Source organism: Schistocerca serialis, chromosome 1 (assembly GCF_023864345.2).
Source record: "Schistocerca serialis cubense isolate TAMUIC-IGC-003099 chromosome 1, iqSchSeri2.2, whole genome shotgun sequence".
Taxonomy (NCBI): Eukaryota; Metazoa; Arthropoda; class Insecta; order Orthoptera; family Acrididae; genus Schistocerca; species Schistocerca serialis.
The window spans coordinates 831381045-831406022 of record NC_064638.1 but is presented as its reverse complement, the minus strand read 5'-3'; the positions used below and the strand labels follow the sequence as shown (position 1 = coordinate 831406022).

At 39.1% G+C, this 24978-nt stretch overlaps 1 protein-coding gene across 2 annotated transcripts in view; it reads left to right on the top strand.

The window, feature by feature from the left end:
- LOC126484756 (beta-mannosidase) overlaps positions 1-24978 on the top strand; it is a 254100-nt gene that overhangs the window by 118842 nt on the left and 110280 nt on the right. For both annotated transcript variants that reach the window (XM_050108354.1, XM_050108362.1), the window contains 3 exons: positions 14582-14816; positions 21258-21420; positions 21860-22056. In XM_050108354.1, the coding sequence (XP_049964311.1) occupies positions 14582-14816; positions 21258-21420; positions 21860-22056 (595 nt within the window). The remainder of the gene's footprint in view (positions 1-14581; positions 14817-21257; positions 21421-21859; positions 22057-24978) is intronic.

The following is a 24978-nucleotide window of genomic DNA, read 5'->3' as shown; positions in this document are numbered from 1 at the left end:
CCTAATGATACCCTTGTCTCTGATGAACACCTGCCATTGAGGATAACATACTAGGTTCTATTACTTAAGAAGTCATCAAGCCACTCACATATCTGTGAACTTATTCCATGTCCTCATACCTTCATTAACAGCCTGTAATGGAGCACCTTAACCACCTTGTCAAATGGCTTCTGGAAATTTAGAAATATGGAATCTGCCTGAATCCCTCCCACACATCAATATTAAAATTCTCTGTCTATAAAAGTTTTGAAAGCTTCCATAGGCATAAGAAAAACTTTTTACTTATCTTCATTTTCTTCTCTTGTTGTTGTTGGCTCCACTTATTGTGTCTAGGGGTACATTCTTCTTGCTGAAATTTTGATTTAATGTTGTGGGTTTTTGATGATTAAATAACTGATGAAGAATTATCTGTTGCTATAATTTTATTTCATCCCATTCTTCTAAATCATAATGACTTCACAATCTCCATTTCAGAATACTAATTCACATTGTTGTTGACAAAGTTAGAAATACACTTGCATTTTCATCAGAGGCATGCCTACTACTCCTAATGTTCTGCGGTACTCACAATGTTCCAAAGAGTTTGCAAAGCAAAAGAGTTTACAAACTTTCTTGACCAAATAAGAATTTTAACTAAAACATATCATTATTTTGTAAATGAATCCAGAAATAAATTTAATGATTAGTGTTAGATTGTACAATTAATAACATGAATTTTAAATGTGCCAGAAATTCCTTAATTTCAAATATTTTTTAAAAAAGAACAATTTTAACTGTATGTACAGAGTACTAACAAATTAATTTCTTTTTACATATTTTAGCCCTAAACATAACACATCGTATACAAAGTCATATAATGTTCATTCAGTTAAGCAGCCGAGAATGTTCACCTGTACCAGATTCTGCATTAATCCTGGTATTGGCTACTTCTACAAGGTGTACAACTTTGCTCCCGCCATTTGCCAATAGGTGGCAACAACAGTAAGTAGTGGTCGAAAGAAATAGATTGCAGATGATGTCAGGTAGTTAGCTTGGACCTCAGTCAACATAACCTCATTCAAACATTAGTCGATTTGTGTCTGCATCATGAAGTTCTTCTTGATTGAAAATGTCAGTTTACGAGCCTAATTCTCATCGTTTTCGAGAGGTGTTACTGTTTTGTTCCAGTATGAAGAAAACAGTGGCTGAGTCTCATTGAATGCTCTCAAGTACATATGGTAAGGATGCTATTAGTGAAAGAATGTGTTGTGTGTGGTTTCAACACTTCAAGAATAGTGATTTTAACTTTGTAGACCGGCATAGTGGTGGAAGGGAGAATGTTTCTGAAGATGCAGAATTGGAGACATTGCTGAGTGAAGACTTGCATCAAACTCAAGAAAAATTGGCATGATTAGTTTGAGTGACACAGCAAGACATTTCAAAACATCTCAAGGCTATGGGCAAGATTCAGAAAGAAGGAACTTGGGTCCCATGTGAGCTGAAACCAAGTGACATTGAATGGCGTTTGTGTGTTTGTGAACAGTTGCTTCAGAGGCAAAAACAGAAGGGATTTCTGCATCACATTGTGACCGGGGATGAAAAATGGGTTCATTACGATAACCCTAAATGCAAAAAATTGTGGGGATATCCTGGCCATGCTTCCACGTCAATGGCCAGACCAAATATTCATGGCTCCAAGATCTTGCTCTGCATTTGGTGGGACCAGTTCGGCATCGTGTACAATAAGGTGTTAAAAACAAGTGAAACAATCACAGGTGCTCGTTATTGAATGCAGTTAATGCATTTGAGCACAGCATTAAAAGACAAACGGCTGCAATACAGCAAGAGGTATGATAAAGTGATTTTGCAACACGACAGTGCTCGACCTTAAGTTGCAAAAGAGGTCATAATGTACTCGGAAACTTTAAAATGGGAAGTCCTACCCCACCTGCTGTATTTTGCAGACATTTCTCCTTCTGACTATCACCTGTTTAGATCAATGGCGCATGGACTGGCTGACCAACACTTCCGATCTCATGAAGTCACAAATTGGATCAATTCGTGGATTGCTTCAAAAGATGAATAAGTTTTTCAACGCAGGATTCATACAGTGCCCGAACGATGGGAGAAAGTAGTGGCCAGCGATGGAAAATACTTTGAATGACACATGTGTAACCAATTTGTTTCATTAAAGCTTCAAGTGCTAGAGAAAAAATGACGGAATCAAAGTTGTACACCTTTCATATATATATGTACAAAAAAAGTAATGTTATAGGAAAGCTGAGTATTGCACAAGCAATGCTTTCTAAAACCATGCTATCACCTTTAACTCCAATTGAACAGGTATGATAACAAATAATGTCTCTGTCATAATAAGACTCCAAACCTAAAAGAGGCTTATCACTGCCCCTTACAATAGCAGTAGTTAACCAACTATTACCGGTTACAACCTCTGTAGTTGTACAAGAAAAATTAATCTTAGCTCTCAGTCTCAGAAAAATTTATTATATTCAAACTGAGAATATGTTCAAGGATTCTGCAGAAAACCAAAGTTAGGATTATTGGTCTGTAATTTTGTGGGTCCATTGTTCTAGCCTTCTTATATACTGGAGTCACCAGCACTTTTTTCTAGTTGCTTGGCACTTTGCTCAGAGTGAGAGATCATGATAAATGCAGGCTTAGTAAGGTGCCAATGCCACAGAGTACTCTTTGTAAAACTGAATTGGGTTTCCATCCAGGCCTGGTGATTAATTTTCTCTCAAATCTTTCAATTGTTTCTCTATGACAGGGATGTTCTTACTATGTCTTCTATTAAGGGAATCTGTCTGATTGTCAAATGACAGTATATTTGTACGATTGTCCTGTGTGAACAATTTCTTGAATGTGAAATTTAAAACTTTGTGTTTTGTTTTCTATCTTCAACTGCCACACAAGGCTGGTCAACAAGGGGCTGAATGGAAACCTTAGACCCTCTTAGCAGTTTTGCATAGGACCAGAATTTTCTCAGTTTTCACATTGGCCCTCAGCCTCAAGCAATGCGAGTGCATTATCACCCTCCACTCACTGTGCATTGAGGGTGGATTCACCATGTTGGGTATGCTATGAGCTGCCTCGGCAGCATAGCCCAAGAGCAAAACAAGCAACTCCTGAGGTGTCCCATGTGATGCTCCAGGTTCTCTGCCACCACTAAAACCCAAGGTAGCAGCCTGAAGATGAGCTACTAACGGATGCGCAGGCTTGTGTGAGGTCTTTCATTTTCATGGAGAAGAAATTCATTTGTCTTTTTGTATTTTTTTGTCACTTTTGAAGATTTTTAACAAAAAATTGTCTTGATCAACTTTGTAATGTGCACAAAATTCCACAATGATGGTCTTTCATTGCTCTTTATGTTCTGTAAGGCAGCAAGGAACCCAGTGGAAACACGGTTTTGAGTACCCCAACTGGTGGACAAATGTGTCAGGACTACCAACAGAAATGTCCAGTTGTGCAGTGAGGTGTTTGAATGTGACCTATCTGTCACCTCAGATGAGAGTGTCTACATGTTCCAACATTGTAGGAGTCACAGCTGTGTGCAGCCTTCCAGCATGCAGGAGATCAGAGCCGTTTACACAACCTTGTTGCAATGATGACAGATGCTTTGTCCAATGACTCACCATACCTTTGTTCACTGTAAGGTCTTTGTGGACATTCTGAAAGCACATATGAATATCTGTGATGCTCTGGCTTTTTGCCAGAAGAAACTCAATGACGGCTATGTGCTTGGAATGCACATCCATTACAGACAACATTTTGGAAGTTACGTATTGCGTCGTCACCTATCAGAACTTCATGAAGCTATGTGGGCTGAACTTGGAATATTCCATGATGTCCTATGACAAATTCTGCATTCTTTCAACCAAAATTGGACAAGAAAAAAATGTGTTTCATTACATCATGAACGCTCATTATTTTGTAATTTACACTCTTGTAGGTGTCATTATTGCATAAGTTATTGTTTTAGGAAATACACCTTTATTCATTGACTACAAGACATTGAAAAGGCAATCACATAAAGCTAGTTAATTTTGATACTTGGCATACTTTGTTAATCATTTTGTAATCTCTTTAGTGGTGGTTTGATTGAAATGTTGTCCCTTTTCAACACCTACAATATCTATCTGATCAAGATGAATTCTGTTGTGTAAAACTTCCTACACAGTGGTAAGGAGAGGTGGTCTGTGGAGTGATGCAGCAACTGTCATCATAGGAAAGCTGGACAGGAGCAGAAATGATCAGTGAACAAGTTAAACAACAAACAGGGGATTTATTAAACTTATATTTCTCAAAGCATACAAAGACTCATTACAAATAATGCAGCAAGAATTAGAGTCCAGCTCTCGGTGTCAACAAGAAAGAGGCTTCTGGCACTACAGCATGAATGATAGTGTCAGAGCTGTGACTAGGAAGCATCTGCACAGAATCATATAGCGAAGAGGCTCCAAGCATGAGAGGGGATGAGTGGCTGCCACTGGCCATCCTATATTGTGGCAGCAGGGTGTGCATACAGTCAAGAGCTGTTGCAGGTGTAGCTCAGTAAGCATGTACCATTGGGCCCACCAGACCCCACGTGACTGCTATCAGTGTTTGGTTGGAAACTTGCAATTCCATTACCAACTGTCTGATGCCCATATTGTGATATTGATACATGATACCACATCCCTCCCCCTCAAACCTCTTCACTGTTGTTGTGTAGTGGGGATTAGTGATGGGGGGATGGCTGGATGCAGGTGACAATGAGGAGATGAGAACCGAAACTAAGGTAGCTGCCAAGCTCTTGTCCTGAGCCTGCCTGGAAACACCAACTGAGAAACCAGGTAGAGGGTGCATACCCATATCCAAATGCAGAGCAGCTAACAAAGATGGAAGCATCTTGATGACTGCAGAGGGACCCTAGGTGGCATGTAGAACAGCAGCCAGGAAGAGGGGCCAATTCCAAGACAATGGTAGCTATTGGGATGGCGATGACTGTGAAAGTGCATTGGCTTCCGTTGGCTCCAGGACTGGCACTGATGGCGCAGGGCCCACAAGAGCCAGTTGCAGCAAGGGCCACTGAGTCTAGGCAGGCACTAAATCTGGAAGCACAAAGCCTGCAATAGGATCATGCAATTCACATGGATGAATTTGATTCGGTGGCGTCTCAGCAATTCTCTTGGTCCCTGCTGTAAAAAGAGTTCATCTGAGAAGGCATACAATGGCACTTTGCTCCCAGCACCTCTGTGTGCCATACAATTTGTAAAAGACCTGTTCATTAGTTTGATACTTTGCCTGTCTGAGCAGAGGGAACACTGCCCACTGTGGTGGGTGCAGCAACTGAAGCAAGATGCAGTGGCACCAGCTTATGTAACAGCTCCATCAGTGACGGTCCGTCACATGGCTGAGAGCAGTAGGAAGAGAAGAATAGCAACAAAGCATGATTCTCTGTGTGGGAGGCATCTGTTGCTTAAATGTTCATACAAAGCATTCAGCTTCACTGTTAAACTGCAGGTGGAATGTCGCACTCATGATGTGGTTGATGCTGGAGGTGATGCAGAACTGTTCAAACTTGGCAGCAACAGATTGAGATCTGTTGTCAGTCACAATCATTTCTGGAAATCCCTCAGTGCAAAAGATTGATGACAGCACCTGGATTGTGGAATGAGCTGTAGCAGAATGCATTGGAACAACAAAGGGGAATTTGCTAAAAGCATCAACGACTTTGAGTCAATGTATATTCTAGTGAAATGAAATGATCGTACGGCACTGTTGGCCAGGAGACCCCATGCGGGGTGTTCGGCCACCGAAAGTGCAAGTCCTTTTTAGCTGACGCCACTTTGGTGACTTGAGAGTCAATGATGATGAAATGATGATGGACACACAACACCCAGTCATCTTGAGGCAGAGAAAATCCCTGACCCCACTGGGAATCGAACCCGGGACCCCGTGCACAGGAAACGAGAATGCTACCACAAGACCATGAGCCGTGGACTATATTCCAGTAAGGACCCATGAATTCCAAGTGCAAACATTGCCAAAGTGCTTGATGTTTGGGCCATTCAAAGAACTGCTGAGAAGAGCTGACTGATGTTCAGCACAGGCTTGGCACTGAGAAGTCAACTGTTTGATTTGTGCATCCAGATTGTTTCAAGTGCAACAGTGTCACATGACAGCTTGGTGCGAACAATGAGCCAGTGATCTTAGAGTAGTGAACGAAGCATGTCAGGGTGGACAGCTTGGGGAACCACAACATGTGACTGGTCATTAGTAGTGTGAAGCAAAATGACACCTTGATGAACTGCAGGTGTGTGCCAACGGGAAAAGTATCGGTGAACCACTGAGCTAAGGATCTGTCTGGCTGAATGTGGCCAACCAGTGTGGATGTAGTGCAACATAATCTGCAAATCAGGATACATGGCTGTGGCCTGGGTAATTTTCCAGTGATTAAGTGGAAAGCTATGCAAAGCATCTGTGTCTTTTGCATCAGTGTAGCAACAGTAAGCAGAGGAGTCACTGAATGTTGAATCTGGGTCAAAAAAGAGGCAAAAAACAGTATCTGCATTGGCGTGCTTAGAAGTGGGCTTGTACACAATCTTGTATTGGTATTTTGTGCCAAAAAGATACTGGTGAAACTTAGTGACACCACACACAATGGCAAGAGTCTCTTTTTCAATGTGTGAATAATTACACTGGGCTCTGTTCAACAACTTTGAAGCAAAGGCAGTTGGCCTGTCAACAGAATCGTATTTATGTGACAAAACTTCAAAATGCCACAACAGGAAGCATCCACAGCTAAGGCCACACATTTGGCTAGATGAAAAGGAACAAGATATCAGTCACTAAGCAAAGCATCTTTCAACTTCTGGGAAGCAAATTGACACTCATGTGAACAAATAAAAGGAACAAGCGATGCAAGGGATCCATGATTTAAGTGGTGTTAGGGATAAATCAGGTGACTACAAGAGTTTCCCTAACACAGACAATTGCTGCACATTGTGTGGAGGTGGAAGGTCATGGATAGCAAGCAAGTGTGACTGCAATGGGTGAACACCCCAGCTATTAATGACATGCCATAAGTACTCAAGTTCAGTCTGAAAAAACACACATTTGTCTCTGTTACATTTGAGACCAGGTGCAGACAACACTTTAAGTAGAGTGTAAAGTTGCTAATGTGTTCTTCAGAAGCGTGAGCTGATATGACTGTGCCATCTAAATAATTTGAGCTAAAAGGAACTTTTGCAGTCAGCTGCTACAGAAAGTGCTGAAGTATGGTGGAGGTGGATGCACTGCTGAACAGCAATCTCAGAAATTTTAAGAGGCCCAAATGAGTGTTAATGATAAAGAAATATTGTGAATGTGCATCCAGAGGGATTTGCAAGTAAGCATCTCAAAAATAAGTTTTGGAATAGTAACAATCAGCACCGAATTTGTCCATCAACCCTTCTGTGTGTGGCAAGGAATAACTGTCAATGACTGTTATGGAATCACAGTTTTCTTAAAATTGGTGCACAACTGGAGTTTGCCAGATGGTTTCTTTATTGCAACAAGAGGGGACACCCGCTGGCTGACAGTAATGGGTGCTATGATCCCATTGTCATGCAAAGCAGTAAGGGCCTTAGCCACCTGTTCTCGAAGAGCTTGAGGAATAGGATGAGCTCTAAGAAAAACTGGGTGAGCATTGTCCTTCATTGTGACATGGGCCGCAAAGTTGTTAGCTTTGCCATATCCTCTGAAAACAAATCCTGAAATTCTGCACATAGCACAGCAGCACTGCCTGAGGATCAAAGGAAGAAGCAGAAAGTACATTGTCCTGAATACTTAACCCAAACAAATCAAAAGTGTCTAGACCAAAAATATTAGCACTGTCTCTGCAGGAAAGCACTGTAAATGTCACTGCCTTCAACAGATTCTTGAAAGTTGCAGGAAGACTACAAGTGCCCAAGACAGGAATGTCTTGGCCACTAAACTCTGTCAGCGTATGGTGTGATGTGCACAACTTAGCATTGCCAAGCAGTTTGTAAGTGCTGTGGTTGAGCCAAGTCACTGAAGCTCCAGTATCAAGTTGCAGACTGATTTCCCAACAAAAGTAAAAGACACAAAAGGTTTATTGCCCTCATGTAGCACTGTAGATGAGTTGGGAGCCATTCCTGGGTGGCTATTACTCTGTTGTTTTACCAAAACTATCTTTTGAAGGAATCCTGATAGTCTAGAATCTGCAAAACCTGTTGCAAGGAAAGATATGAGTGTTAAAGAATCTGTTCCTGAATTTGAGGCTCAGCTACATTGTGCATGATGGCATTATGAACCATTGCATCACTATAATATTTGCCACAGTCACATTTGAATCTACACTGTCTATTAAGGCCTTGAAAATCAGTCACCAACTGAAGGTATGTCTGTCCTTGTTGCTTACACAACCTAAGGAATTTGTAATGCGCAGCCGCCACTTGCACCCTGTCCTCATAATACTTCACAAGCACCTGGAATAGGCCTTTGTGTTGTACTAATTCAGGGCAGGATATGGGAAACTACTTTGCGCACAGCTAATAAATAGTCACTCTCACTGTGGCCAAGAAGTAAGAAGGTTAGTCAGTACTTTCTATGGGGTGTGATGTGATGTGCATGTTGAATTGTGCAAGGCACTCTGTCCAGTCTTCATTTGCCTCATCAAACTTAAGAAGTGGCGACACATATGCAAGTGGCACCAGTGGTGGCACTGCTGTTGGGTCAGCTTCTTGTGTGAAACCATCTACACCATTGTGAAATGATTCATTACTTCAAGCAGTTGGGCCATTTGTTGCCTCAGAAATGGAATAAACTGAATTAGATCAACTGCAGGTGATGCAGCAGTCAATTGCAGCATAATAGCTATGATTTATTAAGCGATTCACAAATACAAACAGCAAAAAGCAAAAATACCACAGAGACAGCAAAAAGGGGAGCATAAGCAGCAACTGCAGAACCTAGAACATAAAGAGCACAAGCAAGACAAACACTGGGTACCCAAAAGACAAGCAAGAATGTCAGAAACCAGTCAAAAAGATGACAGAACAGGAATAAATTAACTGGAAGAATACCTTACATACATGCAATGGCTTGTCACCAGGTCTCTTGTGTATGATTTCATACACTGTGATAAGGAGAAGTGGACTACAGATTGATGCAGCAAGTTTTGTCGTAGGAAAGCTGGACAGGAGCAGAAATTATTAACGAACAGGTTAATACAACAAACAGAATATTTACTTAACTTGTGTTTCTCTTAACATACAAAGACTCAATACAAATAACGGGGCAAGAGTTAAAGAGTACAGCTCTCAGTGTCAACAAGGAAGAAGCTCCCTGCACTATGTTACGAATGATGGTGTCAGAGCCACGACTAGGAGGTGTCTGCGTAGCATCACATAGTGAAAAGGCTCCAAGTGCGAATGGGGGTGAGTGGCTGCCACTGGCCATCCAGTATTGCAGCAGGAGAGAGTGCTTGTATTCCAGAGCCACTGTAAACATGGCTCAGTGAGCATGCACCATTGGGCCTGCCAGATTCCACATGACCGCTAGCAGCGTCTAACAGAAACTTGCAATTCTGTTGCCTGTGGGGTGGTATCAATTAATGATACCACAAATTCAACTATATTTAATTGTTCGTTTTTAGTCACTTTGTTTTCTGACACTGTAAAAGAGAATTTAGTGAATTCCGTAGACTTTAACTGCAGTGTCCAGGGAACTGAATTTTATTATACATACTGTTTTCTTTTTTTGTTTGTTTAATCATGTTTCTGATAGTGTTTGCTTAATTCATGGTGTTTCTTTATTCTGGTGCAGAGTGCTTGCTGTTTGCTGTCAGTATGACACATAGAGGAATTTTATAATCTACATCTACATCTACATACATACTCCACAAGCCACCATATGGAGCATGGCGGACAGTACCTTGTACCACTACTGTTTCTTTTCCTGTTCCACTTGCAAATAGAGTGAGAGACAAATGACCATCTACATGCCTCCATCTTCATATCTAATCTTCACTGTCCTTAGGCACAGTGTATGTTGGTCCTTAAATGCAGTGTGTGTTCAAAAAATGGATCTGAGCACTATGGGACTCAACTGCTGAGGTCATTAGTCCCCTAGAACTTAGAACTAGTTAAACCTAACTAACCTAAGGACATCACAAACATCCATGCCCGAGGCAGGATTCGAACCTGCGACCGTAGCGGTCTTGCGGTTTCAGGCTGCAGCGCCTTTAACCGCACGGCCACTTCGGCCGGCGCAGTGTGTGTTGGCAGTAGTAGAATTGATCAGCAGTCAGCTTCAAATGCTGTTTCTGTAAATTTTCTCAATAGTATTTCTCAAAATGAAAGTTACCTTGACTCCAGGAATTCCCATTTGAGTTCTCGAAGCATCTCCATTACACTTCGTGGTGTTTAAACATACTGGTAACAAATCTAGCATCCCTCCTTTGAAATGCTTCACTGTCTTCCTTCAATCCGACATGGTATGGATCCCAAACATTTGAGCAGTACTCAAAAATGGATCACACCAGGGTCCTGTATGCAGTCTCCTTTACAGGTGAACCACTGTTTCCTAAAATTCTCACAATAAACTGAAGTCAACCATTCACCTTCCGTACCACGGTTTTTGCATGCTTGTTCCATTTCATATCTCTTTGCAGCGTTACACCCAGATATTTAAACAACTTGATTTGTAAAACTGGACCCCAGTAATACTGTATCTAAACATTACAGGTTTGTTCTTCCTTTCCATCTGCATCAACTTACATTTTTCCACATTTAGAGCTAGCTGCCATTCATCACAAAAAGTAGAAATGTTGTCTAAGTCATCTTGTATCTTCCTACAGTCAATCAACTTTGACACCATACCATAGACCACAGTGTCATCAGCAAACAAATGCAGATTGCTGCCCACCCTGCCTGTCAAATCAATTATGTATATACAGAACAACAGTAGTCCTGTCACACTTCCTTGGAGCACTCCTGATGATACCCTTGTCTCTGATGAACCCTTGCCATTGTGGGCAAATATTGGGTTCTATTGCATAAGATATCTTCGAATCGCTCACATATCTGTGAACTTATTCCCTATGTTTGTACCTCCATTAACAGCCGAAATGGGGCGTGGTGTCAACTGCCTTCCAGAAATCTAGAAATATAGCGCATCTGCCTGTTGCTCTTCATCCATAGTTTGCAGTATATCATGTGAGAAAAGGGCAAGTTGAGTTTCACATCAGTGATCCTTTCTAAAACCATGCTGATTCATGGACATAAGCTTCTCAGTTTCAAGAAAGCTTATTATATTTGAACTGAGAAGATGTTCAAGGATTCTGCAGCAAACTGAAGTTGGTGATATTGGTCTGTAATTTTGCAGGTCCATTGTTCTGCCCTTCTTATATACTGGAGTCACCAGTGCTATTTTACAGTCACTTAGAACTTTGCTCAGGGGGAGAGATTCATTATAAATGCACGCGAGGTAAGGGACTAATGCCATAGAGCACTCTTTGTACTGGATTGGGATTCCATCTGGACATGGTGATTTATTTCGTTTCAAATCTTTCAGTTGTTTCTCTATGGCAGGATGCTTATTACTATGTCATCCATACTGGAGTAAATCTGATGGTCAAATTACAGTATGTTTGTATGATTCTCCTCTGTGAACGATTTCTTGAATGTGAAATTTTAAAACTTCAGCTTTATTTTTGCTATCTTCAACTGCCACACCAGACTGGTCAACTAGGGACTGAATGGAAGCCTTAGACCCGCTTAGCAATTTTGCATAGGACCAGAATTTTCTAAGGTTCTCTGCCAGATCTTTTGCTAAGGTATGACGTTGGTAGTTGTTGTATGCTTCACGCATGTATCTTTTCACAGACACATGAATCTCTACTAATCTTTGCTTCTCATCACTTGTGCATTCTCTTTTGACTGAGAGTGCAGCAGATTACAGTGCAGCCTTAGTTCTTGATTGTGAATAGCTCTTTGAAATATATAGCATAATGCCTTCCTGTCAATTTGATATTTGATCCCAGCATTTTCCTCTCTGCAGTTTTTGTTTTGCAAACCTCTGCAATGGTTTCTTGTTTTTTTAATGATAAATTTTCTTTAAATATTCTGACAGTGCCTTTATTTATTTTATGCTACACATTATCTTCCCATCAGTCACAAAACAAAATTTAGCCAGCTATTGTAATTGCAATACTGACCCTACGACTTATCTTAGAAAATAGATTAAAGAAAGGCAAGCCTACATTTCTAGCATTTGTAGACTTAGAGAAAGCTTTTGACAATGTCGACTGGAATACTCTCTTTCAAATTCTAAAGGTGGCAGGGGTAAAATACAGGGAGCGAAAGGCTATTTACAATTTGTACAGAAACCAGATGGCAGTTATAAGAGTTGAGGGGCATGAAAGGGAAGCAGCGATTGGGAAGGGAGTGAGGCAGGGTTGTAGCCTCACCCCGATGTTATTCAATCTGTATATTGAGCAAGCAGTAAAGGAAACAAAAGAAAAATTCGAAGTAGGTATCAATGTCCATGGAGAAGAAATAAAAACTTTGAGGTTCGCCAATGACATTGTAATTCTGTCAGAGACAGCAAAGGACTTGGAAGAGCAGTTGAACGGAATGGACAGTGTCTTGAAAGGAGGATATAAGATGAACATCAACAAAAGCAAAATGAGGATAATGGAATGTAGTCGAATTAAGTCGGGTGATGCTGAGAGAAGTAGATTAGGAAATGAGACACTTAAAGTAGTAAAGGAGTTTTGCTATTTGGGGAGCAAAATAACTGATGATAGTCGAATTAGAGAGGATATAAAATGTAGACTGGCAATGGCAAGGAAAGCGTTTCTGAAGGAGAGAAATTTGTTAACATTGAGTATAGATTTAAGTGTCAGGAAGTCGTTTCTGAAAGTATTTGTATGGAGTGTAGCCATGTATGGAAGTGAAACATGAATGATAAATAGTTTGGTCAAGAAGAGAATAGAAGCTTTCGAAATGTGGTGCTACAGAAGAATGCTGAAGATTAGATGGGTAGATCACATAACTAATGAGGACGTATTGAATAGAATTGGGGAGAAGAGGAGTTTGTGGCACAACTTGACAAGAAGGAAGGACCTGTTGGTAGGACATGTTCTGAGGCATCAAGGGATCACAAATTTAGCATTGGAGGGCAGCGTGGAGGGTAAGAATCGTAGAGGGAGACCAAGAGATGAAAACACTAAGCAGATTCAGAAGGATGTAGGTTGCAGTAAGTACTTGGAGATGAAGAAGCTTGCACAGGATAGAGTATCATGGAGAGCTGCATCAAACCAGTCTCAGGACTGAAGACAACAACAACAACAACATTGTAATGTTACTGTTTGGATGACTTCCCCACTATACTGTAAACTGTTGACAGTGTGGACTTAGGTATGTTAATACGTTTATTTTGTTTTTTCCCTCATTGTTGTTCTATTATATCAGTTTAACAACTGTTTTAAATTTTAAATTAAAGTTTTGTTAATAGCAATATGAATTAGGATAGTGTCCTACCCATCAGTTGGGGAGGGAGGGGGGACGGGAGGATCATAGGGTAGGGATGGGGAAAGATGCTGCAGTGTTGCCTAAGGGAGTGTGCATGGACAGAATGTGGGCTGCTGTGAGCAACATCAGAACATCTGCAGGCTGTAATTGGGGATACAGGCAGGTGGAGGACATTGACTACCAGAAGTTGAAGCCAGGGGTGTTAATGGTACAATGAATGTTTTCCAGGGAAGAGTTTCCATATCTGCAATTCAGAAAAGCCCAAACCACAAGCTCCTATTATTCTGTCCCCCCCCCCTCCCCCCAGTACCTACTATTCTGTCCCCCCCTCCCCCCAGTGAATCTGCATAGCCCATAGCCCTTTCCTCCTCACTGGATTTCTCCTCTCTCCTTTCCACCCTCTCCCTTCCTCCAACACAACCTCCCAATTCTCCACCTGGCAATCAACCATCGTGTCACTGTCCACTTCCACAGGCAGGCAGCACTACAGTAACTATCCTGATCCTTACCCTGTTATTTCTGTCCCTGCCTCATGTATATTCTGTACCCCCACTAAGCAATCTAGTCGAGATCACCACTCACTGCAGTTGAGCCTCAGAGCTCAGAGATGGTAGTAGCCATATGCCTGTGAGTTCTGTGTATATGAATGTGTGTGTGTGTGTGTGTGTGTGTGTGTGTGTGTGTGTGTGTGTTTACTTCTGATGAAAGATTTCATCCAATAACTTCATAATATCCAACAACTACTTTTGAATGTGTCCGTTTTAGTCCTCAGTGCCTCCTCTGTTTGGTAAGTTGCAGTCTATTGTAATTTATAAAACCTCATTATGATGGATGTAATGCTGTCAACCTGTGATCAACTATCCTGTTGAGGAATACTGGCAATAATTACATTATCTTCTTGACTAAACTGGTTTATGACTTATGTAGTATCAACTTTTCTGATTTCATGACTGCAGTAGGCCTGCTTCACTTCAGCTGTTAAACTGCACATTGTAAATAATTCTTTTCTGGTGAACAGAAAAATTGATTTGCTAGTATTAAAACTAATCATTGCTTCACAGGAAAAGTGTGGAAGTAATAATATATTCTGAGCCTTACATTGAGGATGTAACAGCAATAATATTTGATGCTAGAGATCAGTGGCTTGTTCAAGTAAAGGCATTCATGGGTGGAAAGTTTCAGACACTGCCTTTCCCTCTCAGGGCACATGTTGAATCTGTCAACATATCATCTGTAGAAATGGAAAAGGATACACAGATAAACAACTGTTACACAGCATCTTTATCCATCCCTAAGGTAATATTTTATTCCTTTTATTAAAGAAAGAGCATACTCAAATAGCTTTGATGCAAATAAATAACTGCTTCTGAGACATGTCTTGTGATGTGTTGCTTGCCAATTTTGAAAAGCTGTTGACTTATATGTGTGTCTGTGTGTGCATTTGTCTGTTGGAGAAGCTTTCTTATATGATCTAGGTGAATTGTAGTTTTATGTGTTCTGTGAGCTTATATATTCTGCATGACAGATGATACATCATCTTTCTGATTACATATACTGTGAGAGAAATAGTGTATACTCATGGACATTAATAAAATATGGTAACATTGTCAGAAAAATACTGACAATGATAAGCAGATGTCCAGTTTGTTGTAGTACCTTTTACACCTAGTATAATGATTTTTTTAAAGTCCCAAGTATCTGTTAAATCCAGTGCTTTGTTATCAAGATCAGCTGGACAAATAATTAAAAACAAGACCAAGCAGTACTGAAAATTTAAGTTCAACTTCAACTACAATATATGAGCATGAACTGTATACTTAGTTAAATGATTAAATGTAAAATCTAACAGAAGACTAAAGAAAGGAAGAATAGTTCCACATAGCTGTCTTTGATGTAATTTAGATAAAGAGATATTACCTATACAATTCAGATTCTGACATTATCTTTGTTGACCATGTCTTCAAGATCAATTATCTTGTCCATATTCTTTCAATCAGGCTTTCTTCCATTTCACTGCTTAAGAAGGAAAGAGAGTTACACATTGTATTTAGTATACAAAACACTTCTATGCATTGTTTAACAAAACTTTATTATTTTTATTCTAACCAACTTTCAGGCTGTAAACCCGGTTTCCAGTACACAACCGATTTCAAAGATGGAAACCTTCCTAAACTTTCAGTTCTCAACTTACACTACAAAAGTTACTGCTTAATACTATTTTGACATAGTTACATTTGTATTCTACAATGTGATGACATTCTGTAGGACAGTATTTACTCTAACTATGAATAGACATACATTGGAGTAGAGCTGAGAACACAGGAATATGTATTTCTATGACTACCTATTTATGAACAAAAGTACCAAGCTTCCCCTCATATGTGGAAGTTGTAACATTATCTAAAAGGGGTGAATAATTGAACTGAGTTTCGTCATTCAACAATAAATGTGGGGAATACATACCATTGTTTCTTAATTTCTAATATTTCTTATGGAATGAGTTTTTCCCACTTTCCACATTATGTGTAGGATTTCTGTATCTATTAGATATTTGTGGTTCTGATTTAAGCAATGCTCAGTAAACAATGCATCTGTCTTCTTTACTCTCTAATTTCTGTGGTGTATTTTGAGCCTAGCATGGACTGACCACCCAGCTTGTCCTGAGCGGAACTGACATTCTTGGTAGATGATGTTATAAACTCAACTATTAATGATGGCACACTGTTTATCCTTTGCACTGAATAAACTTCTACCTAATGTCTGTGAGACATAGAAAAATACAGATAAACCCTTTGGTTTTAAGAAGCTGTTTATCCTATTAGAAATTTTAGCTATGAAAGGAAACCGCACCATTTCTTTTTTGGTCTATCTCTTTTGTTTGCGATGTCATAAATAATGTTGGATTTAAATTCATTAGGTGCAGCTATTGTTTTCATTATTCCTGTTCATAGTCTTCCAGCCAGTGGCATGGGAATAGAAAAGAGATGGTCGATCATGTGATGGAATGCTGCATGTTTGTTATCCATTGGGTGTAGAGAGGAAATCAGTAAAGGAGTCTGTCTGGTAAATTTTAGGTTTATTGTTACACTTTGTAACTGTAAGTTGATGTCAAGGAAATTAAAAGTGGAACCCACTAATTGCACACTGACTTTTATGTTAGTATGCCCTTGGTTCATATTATCCAAGAACCTGTGGAGTTGTCTATTGAAACCCTTCCAAATACAAAGAATATCATCAACATATCTGTATCAGTATAGTCTATGACAATATTATGAAAGGATAGATTAGTACTCACCATATAGCAGAAATGTTGAGTCTCAGACAGGCAAAACAAGAGACTGCTAAACAAATAAACTTTCAGCCAAAAAGCTTTCGTATGTGAATTAGAGAATACACACACACACACACACACACACACACACACACTCACTCACACTCACACAAATGTAACTCTCACACATATGGCCACTGTCTCTGACTGCATCTGGATTTTCCAGTACAGTATATGTTTTGCCAGTGGTTCACTCTCTTTTCTTTTTTCTTTTTTTTTTTTTTAAAAATAAAAAATACATGGTCTACCACTTTTCCATGAACTTATCTGTAAGTTAGGGGGCTAAAAGTAATCCCATTGCCAGACCATTTGCTGATTTGTAATATTTAAGTCAAAATGAATAGTCTCGATATCAATAATATTTGTTTATTAACCAGTCTTGACTTATGTAAAAGCAATCTCCAGAATTTTTGGCCCCCTATGTCTGGTACTGGCAGCTCTTTAGTTTTCTCATGATTGTATCATGGTATCACAAGAAAACCAAAGAGCCACCCACACCAGCCATAGTGACCAAAAATACTGAAGATGGCTTTTACACAACCCGGATAATAAACAAATATTATTGTGATGCTGAGTGTTCATTTTAACTCAAATATAGCGTCAGGTCACTTTTCTCCATAGGCTATATTGTCTAAATTTATTTGTAATAAAAGCAGAAATAATTTCAATTTAAATAAAATTCTGTTATATTGACTATTCTCATCTATTCTTCTGGTTTAATTTTATGTAAATACAATAACTGTGACAAAATAGCTATACAGTTTTCAACGGCAAGCTTGAGAACAAGCTATTTATATATTTATTTAGCTATGTATTTTGCATTTTCTGAAATCTTCATCTCTGTTAACTTGTTTACTAAATTTTAACTGTTCTTAATGCAATATTTCCCTTTGCAGTTCACTTTTTTCTTCATTGTGTTGCTAATACTCATGGCATATTGAGCACTGGTGACTTTATTGCTGATACCAGTGGTCAGATTGGCACTTCCTTTTATGAAGTCTGGATAAGCCATATTGCTGTTGAGCTCTAGAGTTCATTTAAAAATACTCTTACAACATATTCTAAAAAAGCATTGGAGCACTAATTTACTAACTGCTTAGCGTGATCATTGTATTAAGCTGTTGGATCTTTCTGCACTTTTTGTAGCTTCGCTGACTGGAAAAATTCTTTCACTTTGTTTATATAATCTGCTTTATTTAACTGTACTATAGCTCCTCCTTCATTTCCTTTAGTCACAATCATTACTGCTTTCAGTCTTAGTTTTAAGTTCCTTGTCTGCAATATGATTCAAGCTAAGCAGTTAATAAATAAGTGCTCCAATATCTTTTCTAAACATGTTTGTAAGAAGATTCCTCAAATGAATTGTAGATCTCCTTGGCTATATGGCTAATCCAAACTCTACAAACCAGAAGTACCAATCCAATCAATGGTATCTTCAGTACAGACACCAATGCACAATATTGCCACAAGGATCAGTGACATCATGAAGAAAAAACTGAACTTTGAAGGGAAATACAGCATTAATATCGCTTTGGTAAACAAGTTAACAGATATGAATTTCAAAAAATTCAGAATTACTCTCTTTTGATGTATACGGCATATTCTAAAGCATTTCTGTGAAAGGTTGTATATATATTGAGTTGCAGTTATTGTGTTTACAGAATGTTGTCCAGAAGAGCAGCTGAACATAGTCACTCCATCCCCAATAACATCTGAGGAAGCAAGCCAGATCTCTACTGTACCCAGTGAATAAAATAGATACACCAAAAAAGAAATTGTGTAGTTACCTTCCACAACTAAAATTTCTAAAAGGATAAGAACATTTTAAAGGCAAAGGGTTGCTTCACATTCTTGTATGTGTCAGAGACATTAGGAAGAAGTTTGTTCAGTTCAAAAGATAAACAACTGCCATCATGAATAGTACACAATAGAAACTGGAGACTAAAGAAGACAGATTCATCCAATGCTGAACACTGCTTAAACCAGAACAACAAATATGTAGTAAATGTAGAAGCCCTAAGAGCAGTTGAAAAAAGGGGAAAGACACACTCAATTATAAATATTATAAATAAAAAAACCAGCTGTGTTTATCTGACATTAATTATTGAGTGAGCAGACACATTTTGGTTATTCACCCCTTTTAGACAATGCAACTTCTAGAGGAGGTGAATTACGGTGTCTTCATTCGTAAACAGGTAATCACAGAAATACCCATTCCCGTCCACAAAGCTCTACTCCAATGTATGTTTATTAGTTAGGTAAATACTGTCTTAATGAATTTCATCTGGTTGTACAGTACAAATGCAACTGTGTCAAAATAGTCAGAAGAGATAACTTTTATAGTGTACAATGAGAACTGAAGGATGAAGAAGCTGACATGTTTAGCTTTGCTGGATTGCATCTTTAAAATCATTTGTGTACTGGAATTGGAATTACAGCCCAAAAGCTAGGTCATATAAAATTAATAAAATTTTGTGAAAGGAGGTAGAAAAGTGTTTTGTCTAGTATGCAATTTTTCTCAAAAAAGCACAGTTGAATCAATTAAAGGAGATTTACAGAACTTGCATATTATTGAATTTTTATCTACTTAGTTATTATACAGGGTGTTACAAAATGGTATGGCCAAACTTTCAGGAAACATTCCTCACACACAAAGAAAGAAAATATGTGGACATGTGTCCGGAAACACTTACTTTCCATGTTAGAGCTCATTTTATTACTTCTCTTCAAATCACATTAATCATGGAATGCAAACACACAGCAACAGAATGTACCAGCATGACTTCAAACACTTTGTTACAGGAAATGTTCAAAATGTTCTCCGTTAGCAAGGATACATGCATCCACCCTTCATCACATGGAATCCCTGATGCGCTGATGCAGCCCTGGAGAATGGTGTATTGTATCACAGCTGTCCACAATACGAGCATGAAGAGTCTCTACATTTGGTACCGGGGATGCGTAGGCAAGAGCTTTCAAATGCCTCCATAAATGAAAGTCAAGAGGGTTGAGGTCAGGAGAGCGTGGAGGCCATGGAATTGGTCCGCCTTACCAATCCATCGGACACAGAATCTGTTGTTGAGAAGCGTATGAACACTTAGACTGAAATGTGCAGAAGCTCCATCATGCATGAACCACATGTTGTGTCATGCTTGTAAAGGCACATGTTCTAGCAGCACAGGTAGAGTATCCCGTATGAAATCATGATAACATGCTCCATTGAGCGTAGGTGGAAGAACATGGGGCCCAATCAAGCCATCACCAACAATGCCTGCCCAAACATTCACAGAAAATCTGCGTTGATGACGTGATTGCACTATTGCGTGCGGATTCTCGTCAGCCCACACATGTTGATTGTGAAAATTTACAATTTAATCACGTTGGAATGAAGCCTCATCCGTAAAGAGAACATTTGCACTGAAATGAGGATTGACACATTGTTGGATGAAGCATTCACAGAAGTGTACCCGTGGAGGCCAATCAGCTGCTGATAGTGCCTGCACACGCTGTACATGGTACAGAAACAACTGGTTCTCCCGTAGCACTCTCCATACAGTGACGTGGTCAACGTTACCTTGTACAGCAGCAACTTCTCTGACGTTGACATTAGGGTTATCGTCAACTGCACGAAGAATTGCCTCATTCATTGCAGGTGTCCTCGTCGTTCTAGGTCTTCCCTAGTCGCAAGTCATAGGCTGGAATGTTCCGTGCTCCCTAAGACGCCGATCAATTGCTTCGAACATCTTCCTGTTGGGACACCTTTGTTCTGGAAATCTGTCTCGATACAAACGTACCACGCCACGGCTATTGCCCTGTGCTAATCCATACATCAAATGGGCATCTGCCAACTCCGCATTTGTAAACATTGCACTGACTGCAAAAAACCACGTTCATGATGAACACTAACCTGTTGATGCTACGTACTGATGTGCTTGACACTAGTACTGTAGAGCAATGAGTCGCATGTCAACACAAGCACCGAAGTCAACATTACCTTCTTTCAATTGGGCCAACTGGTGGTGAATCGAGGAAGTACAGTACATACTGACGAAACTGAAATGAGCTCTAACATGGAAATTAAGTGTTTCCGGACACATGTCCACATAACATCTTTTCTTTATTTGTGTGTGAGGAATGTTTCCTGAAAGTTTGGCCTTACCTTTTTGTAACACCATGTATGTTACTGTGTTACATACAGTTTCTTTGAAAAGTCTTTGGGCTTTGGAAAGAAGCAGATGTGCTAATATCTCCCAAGACAATTTCTTTTGATTCCAGTTACTAAAGCATAGTATAAAAATTTACTGTTTTCTGATAAATGTTATGGGGCTGTTTAATACATAGAGACAAAATTAACACCTATGCTACATTATCTTAATATTATTTTAATTTTCAACTATTATTTGCAGGATTATGTTGAAACCTGGTGGCCAGCTGGGTATGGTCAACAACCACTGTACAAGCTAATAGTTACATATGGAAACCACAAAATACAAAGTCAAGTAACAAAGAAAATTGGCTTCAGGAGTGTCATGATTATCCAAGAACCAATCATCAAGGTGAACACGTCAGGTACAATAATGTAGAGTTTTTGGACCTACAAGTGATTTTTTTTCTTAATTTTTAGATTTATTTCTGTTGTTAAAGCTGTTTCCTGCCTAGTTATATTTTACATGCTGCATTTATAATGTATCACAAGATACAGTTTTCTTATGGCTAAACATAATAGAAGACTCTCAGATCTTCATTTTTAACGTACATTAGTTGCTAAAATCCATTCTTGTGTGTTTTTATGAATATGTCATGAGAAATGAAAATTTTTGCAGGACTAGGACTCAAGTCCAGATCTCGTGCTTATCACAAGCAGTTGCTTAGCCTTTTATCCATTCACACACACATGTAGAACTGTGCCCAGAAATTACAATTTTGATGTTTTAAAGTGTTGTTTTATTTGACAGCTTGACATGGGTTCACTGGCAAACTCAATAATTATTATGTTATATTGCCACAGGGTTAACTTTTTATTTTCTTGTAAATGGTGTACCAGTATTTGCAAAAGGATCAAACTGGATCCCATCCAACATTCTATCTGAAATGAGCTACAATGAGACGAAGATCAAATACTTGCTTAACTCAGCAAAGGAAGCAAACATGAACATGCTACGTGTCTGGGGTGGAGGCTTATATGAATCTGATACATTTTATGATGTAAGTATTTTTTCTTTATTAAAATGTATTTATGCAAAAACTTTCATTTTACCTTGTTTTCATGTTTTTTGATGAAGTACATGTTTCAGTTTTTGTGTAGCAATATTATATTGAAAAGACTTGATTAAAAGACTGACCTTAATTGTGCTAAAAATAATATTGTCTCATATGGAACTTATTAAGACCACCTAGTATTGTATTATTACACAACTTCAGAATATACTTGTAGTCATATTAAAGGTTCTCACTCTTCCACTTAAACAAATCAACATGCAAATTAACTGTTCCCATCAAAACTTGTTGTCTATCACAGTGTCTTTCCTAACTTTCCCAATGAGTAACTAGGATAACACTGTCTAACTTCAATCAACAATAAAACTTCTTTACATGACAGAGACATCTATACTTACCTCTTTGTGTCATGCTGCAGACGAGAGCATCAGTGTATCATCCATTTTGTCCTCGAAAGATGGTGTAGTGGTTCTTGGTCTAGTTCCAGATGCGCTATGTCCATTAAATGCTTTGGCACCCTTATGGTGTTTTAGGGGTTGAGTATAACCACATCAGTGGATGTCACTGCGCTCACATCGTATCCTTCGGTGGTGGCAATTTTGTGAGCATTGTTCCAGTAGATGGTGGCTTCGTCTTTGGCCTACAATGTCTCTTGTTGACAGGCGATGGCTCAGTGCCTTCTCTTGTGACATTTCAGAGAACCTTGTTTCCTTGTGCGACCTTTCATGTCCAACAACGGCAAGGAGTCATGTCAATCTGACAAGAAGGCCACAAAAGGGATGATGAGTGGGTTGATCTCAATCTTATTGTCATGGGTTGGGTCAGTGGGCAGCAATGTTGATACCGTCAGAAGGTAGTCAACAGCCGGATGAGGTGGTGGGCCATCCAAGGCGCCCTCCATTGGGCTATGATATGGCTCAATTGTGGCCTATGTGTGTCATCATGAGGCATCAGAAGTGACAGCAGTGGCATAGGTTACCAGTAGTACCATTGTTTGCAGTGCAGATGGTTTTCTGCTCACTGGAAGTTGCTTAATGCACTGTTGTAGGCATTTAGATCTAAGGTGGCCTTATTTGCCGCACCTGGAATGGGTGCAAGTCTGACCGTCATACTTAATTATTGGACTGCATACACCAATCTGTTGATAGAACAGGACATGGTTTCAGAGATCCATGGTGACCTGTTGCATACCATTTAGAGCATATTTCCAAAACTGTGTCCTATCCTTCACAGAATGGCCATGTACTGTGCTGCAACAGCTTCCTCTGGTGGAAGTTTGAATTGCAATTTGAAAATGAATGTCATACTCATGCCCAAGTCTGTGTGGTCAGTGGTCACTGTCCCGATTTTGCCATCAGCATGACAGAAGCGGAGCACTGTTTGGTCTTGTATAAGATAAATCCACATGTTGCATTGTTAATGGTTTTAACATAAGACCATGCTATTCACGATTGACAAGTGTACTCCTATAATGTTGGTTGCTGGGATTTTGACTTCATCTCACAGAAAATGTTCAACCTCAAGTGCTTTAGGTCAGGCATAGTCATAGCAGAAAGTAACTTGGAGTGAAGATTTATGGTAATGGTTTGTTATGTATCATAGACGCTAAGCCAGCACATAAGCAACGGCTGTCAGAAAGGTGAGCTCTCACTCCACACATGAAAAATGCTAGCACGTCTGCTCTGTTGCCATGCTGAATGCAGACTCTAATACCCTACTACTTAAGGTAGACCATGTGGCTGTGTAACCATACTGCTACAGTTGTGTAATTGTTAATACATCTGCCTACTGAGCAGAAGGCCTGGGTTCATATCCAGTCTGTGACACAAATTTTTTCTAATTTCTTCAATTTCTGTCATTATCAAAGATAATTTGTGACTCTTATGTCTCATGGAAACTGTAATTTCATCAGATCAATAAACAATTACAGGTGAGCAAAATGGTAGCATTAAATTATCATTATGTAGATGTCACTCAACATGTTGTATTTTTCCTTTTTAAATAATTTCACTTGTAGTCAAACAGACATTAATTCTCAGATCTATACACAATTTAATTCAGTTTATATTCCTGAAGAATGCACCATAGGTTAGCTTCTGCAAAATACACATTGTATTATTGTAAAGTCATTTTTATTTGGTTGTAATAAGAAAAGTCATAACTATATACCACACAAACTACAGAGATCACCAAAAGTCACTCACAAATACATTTTATAGTAATTTGCTGCAATGATATTACTTGATAGAAGGATAATCTGTATAATACTATCTTCATGGTGTGTCAAGATCATTGACAAAAGAAATTCACTAGTGTATTCATAAAGTTTTTAAAGAAATTTGAGAGACTTGATGAAAGGTCTGAAGTATGGGAAACAATGAAAAAATATGAAATGAACTTTAGGATTTAAAGTATTTTGTACCTCTACTTATAAACAGTAAAGATAGTGTTCTCTGTTGCTGTTGTCCAAGAAAGTAATATAAGCAGTCAAATAAATCACACTTTTGATGAACTTTGTTAATTTCTCTGTGAGTTCAAATTCACTTGAAAAGTAACCAGTAAATGTGACATAAAAAGAAAACCTTCTAAAAGATTTAAAACATTCTCTTTCATTCACAAAATTAAGGGAAGCATTTACACTACAGGGCATGGAAATTTCTCCTTGAAGGATATATTCATTATGAACCAGATGAAAGATACATATCATAGAAATGGGGAAATGTAAATTATGACTGTAACTTCACAGTACCCAGTAGACTCACTACAATCTGAGATCACAGTAGCCTTATTACAATGTGAGGAACAGAGTGCACAAAATGCTAATTAAGTGTAGGGTATGATGCTGTTTCTTTGTGATATGTTTAGTGTTGCAAGATGACCTTCTTCATATAGGTCCCATATTTGGTACTG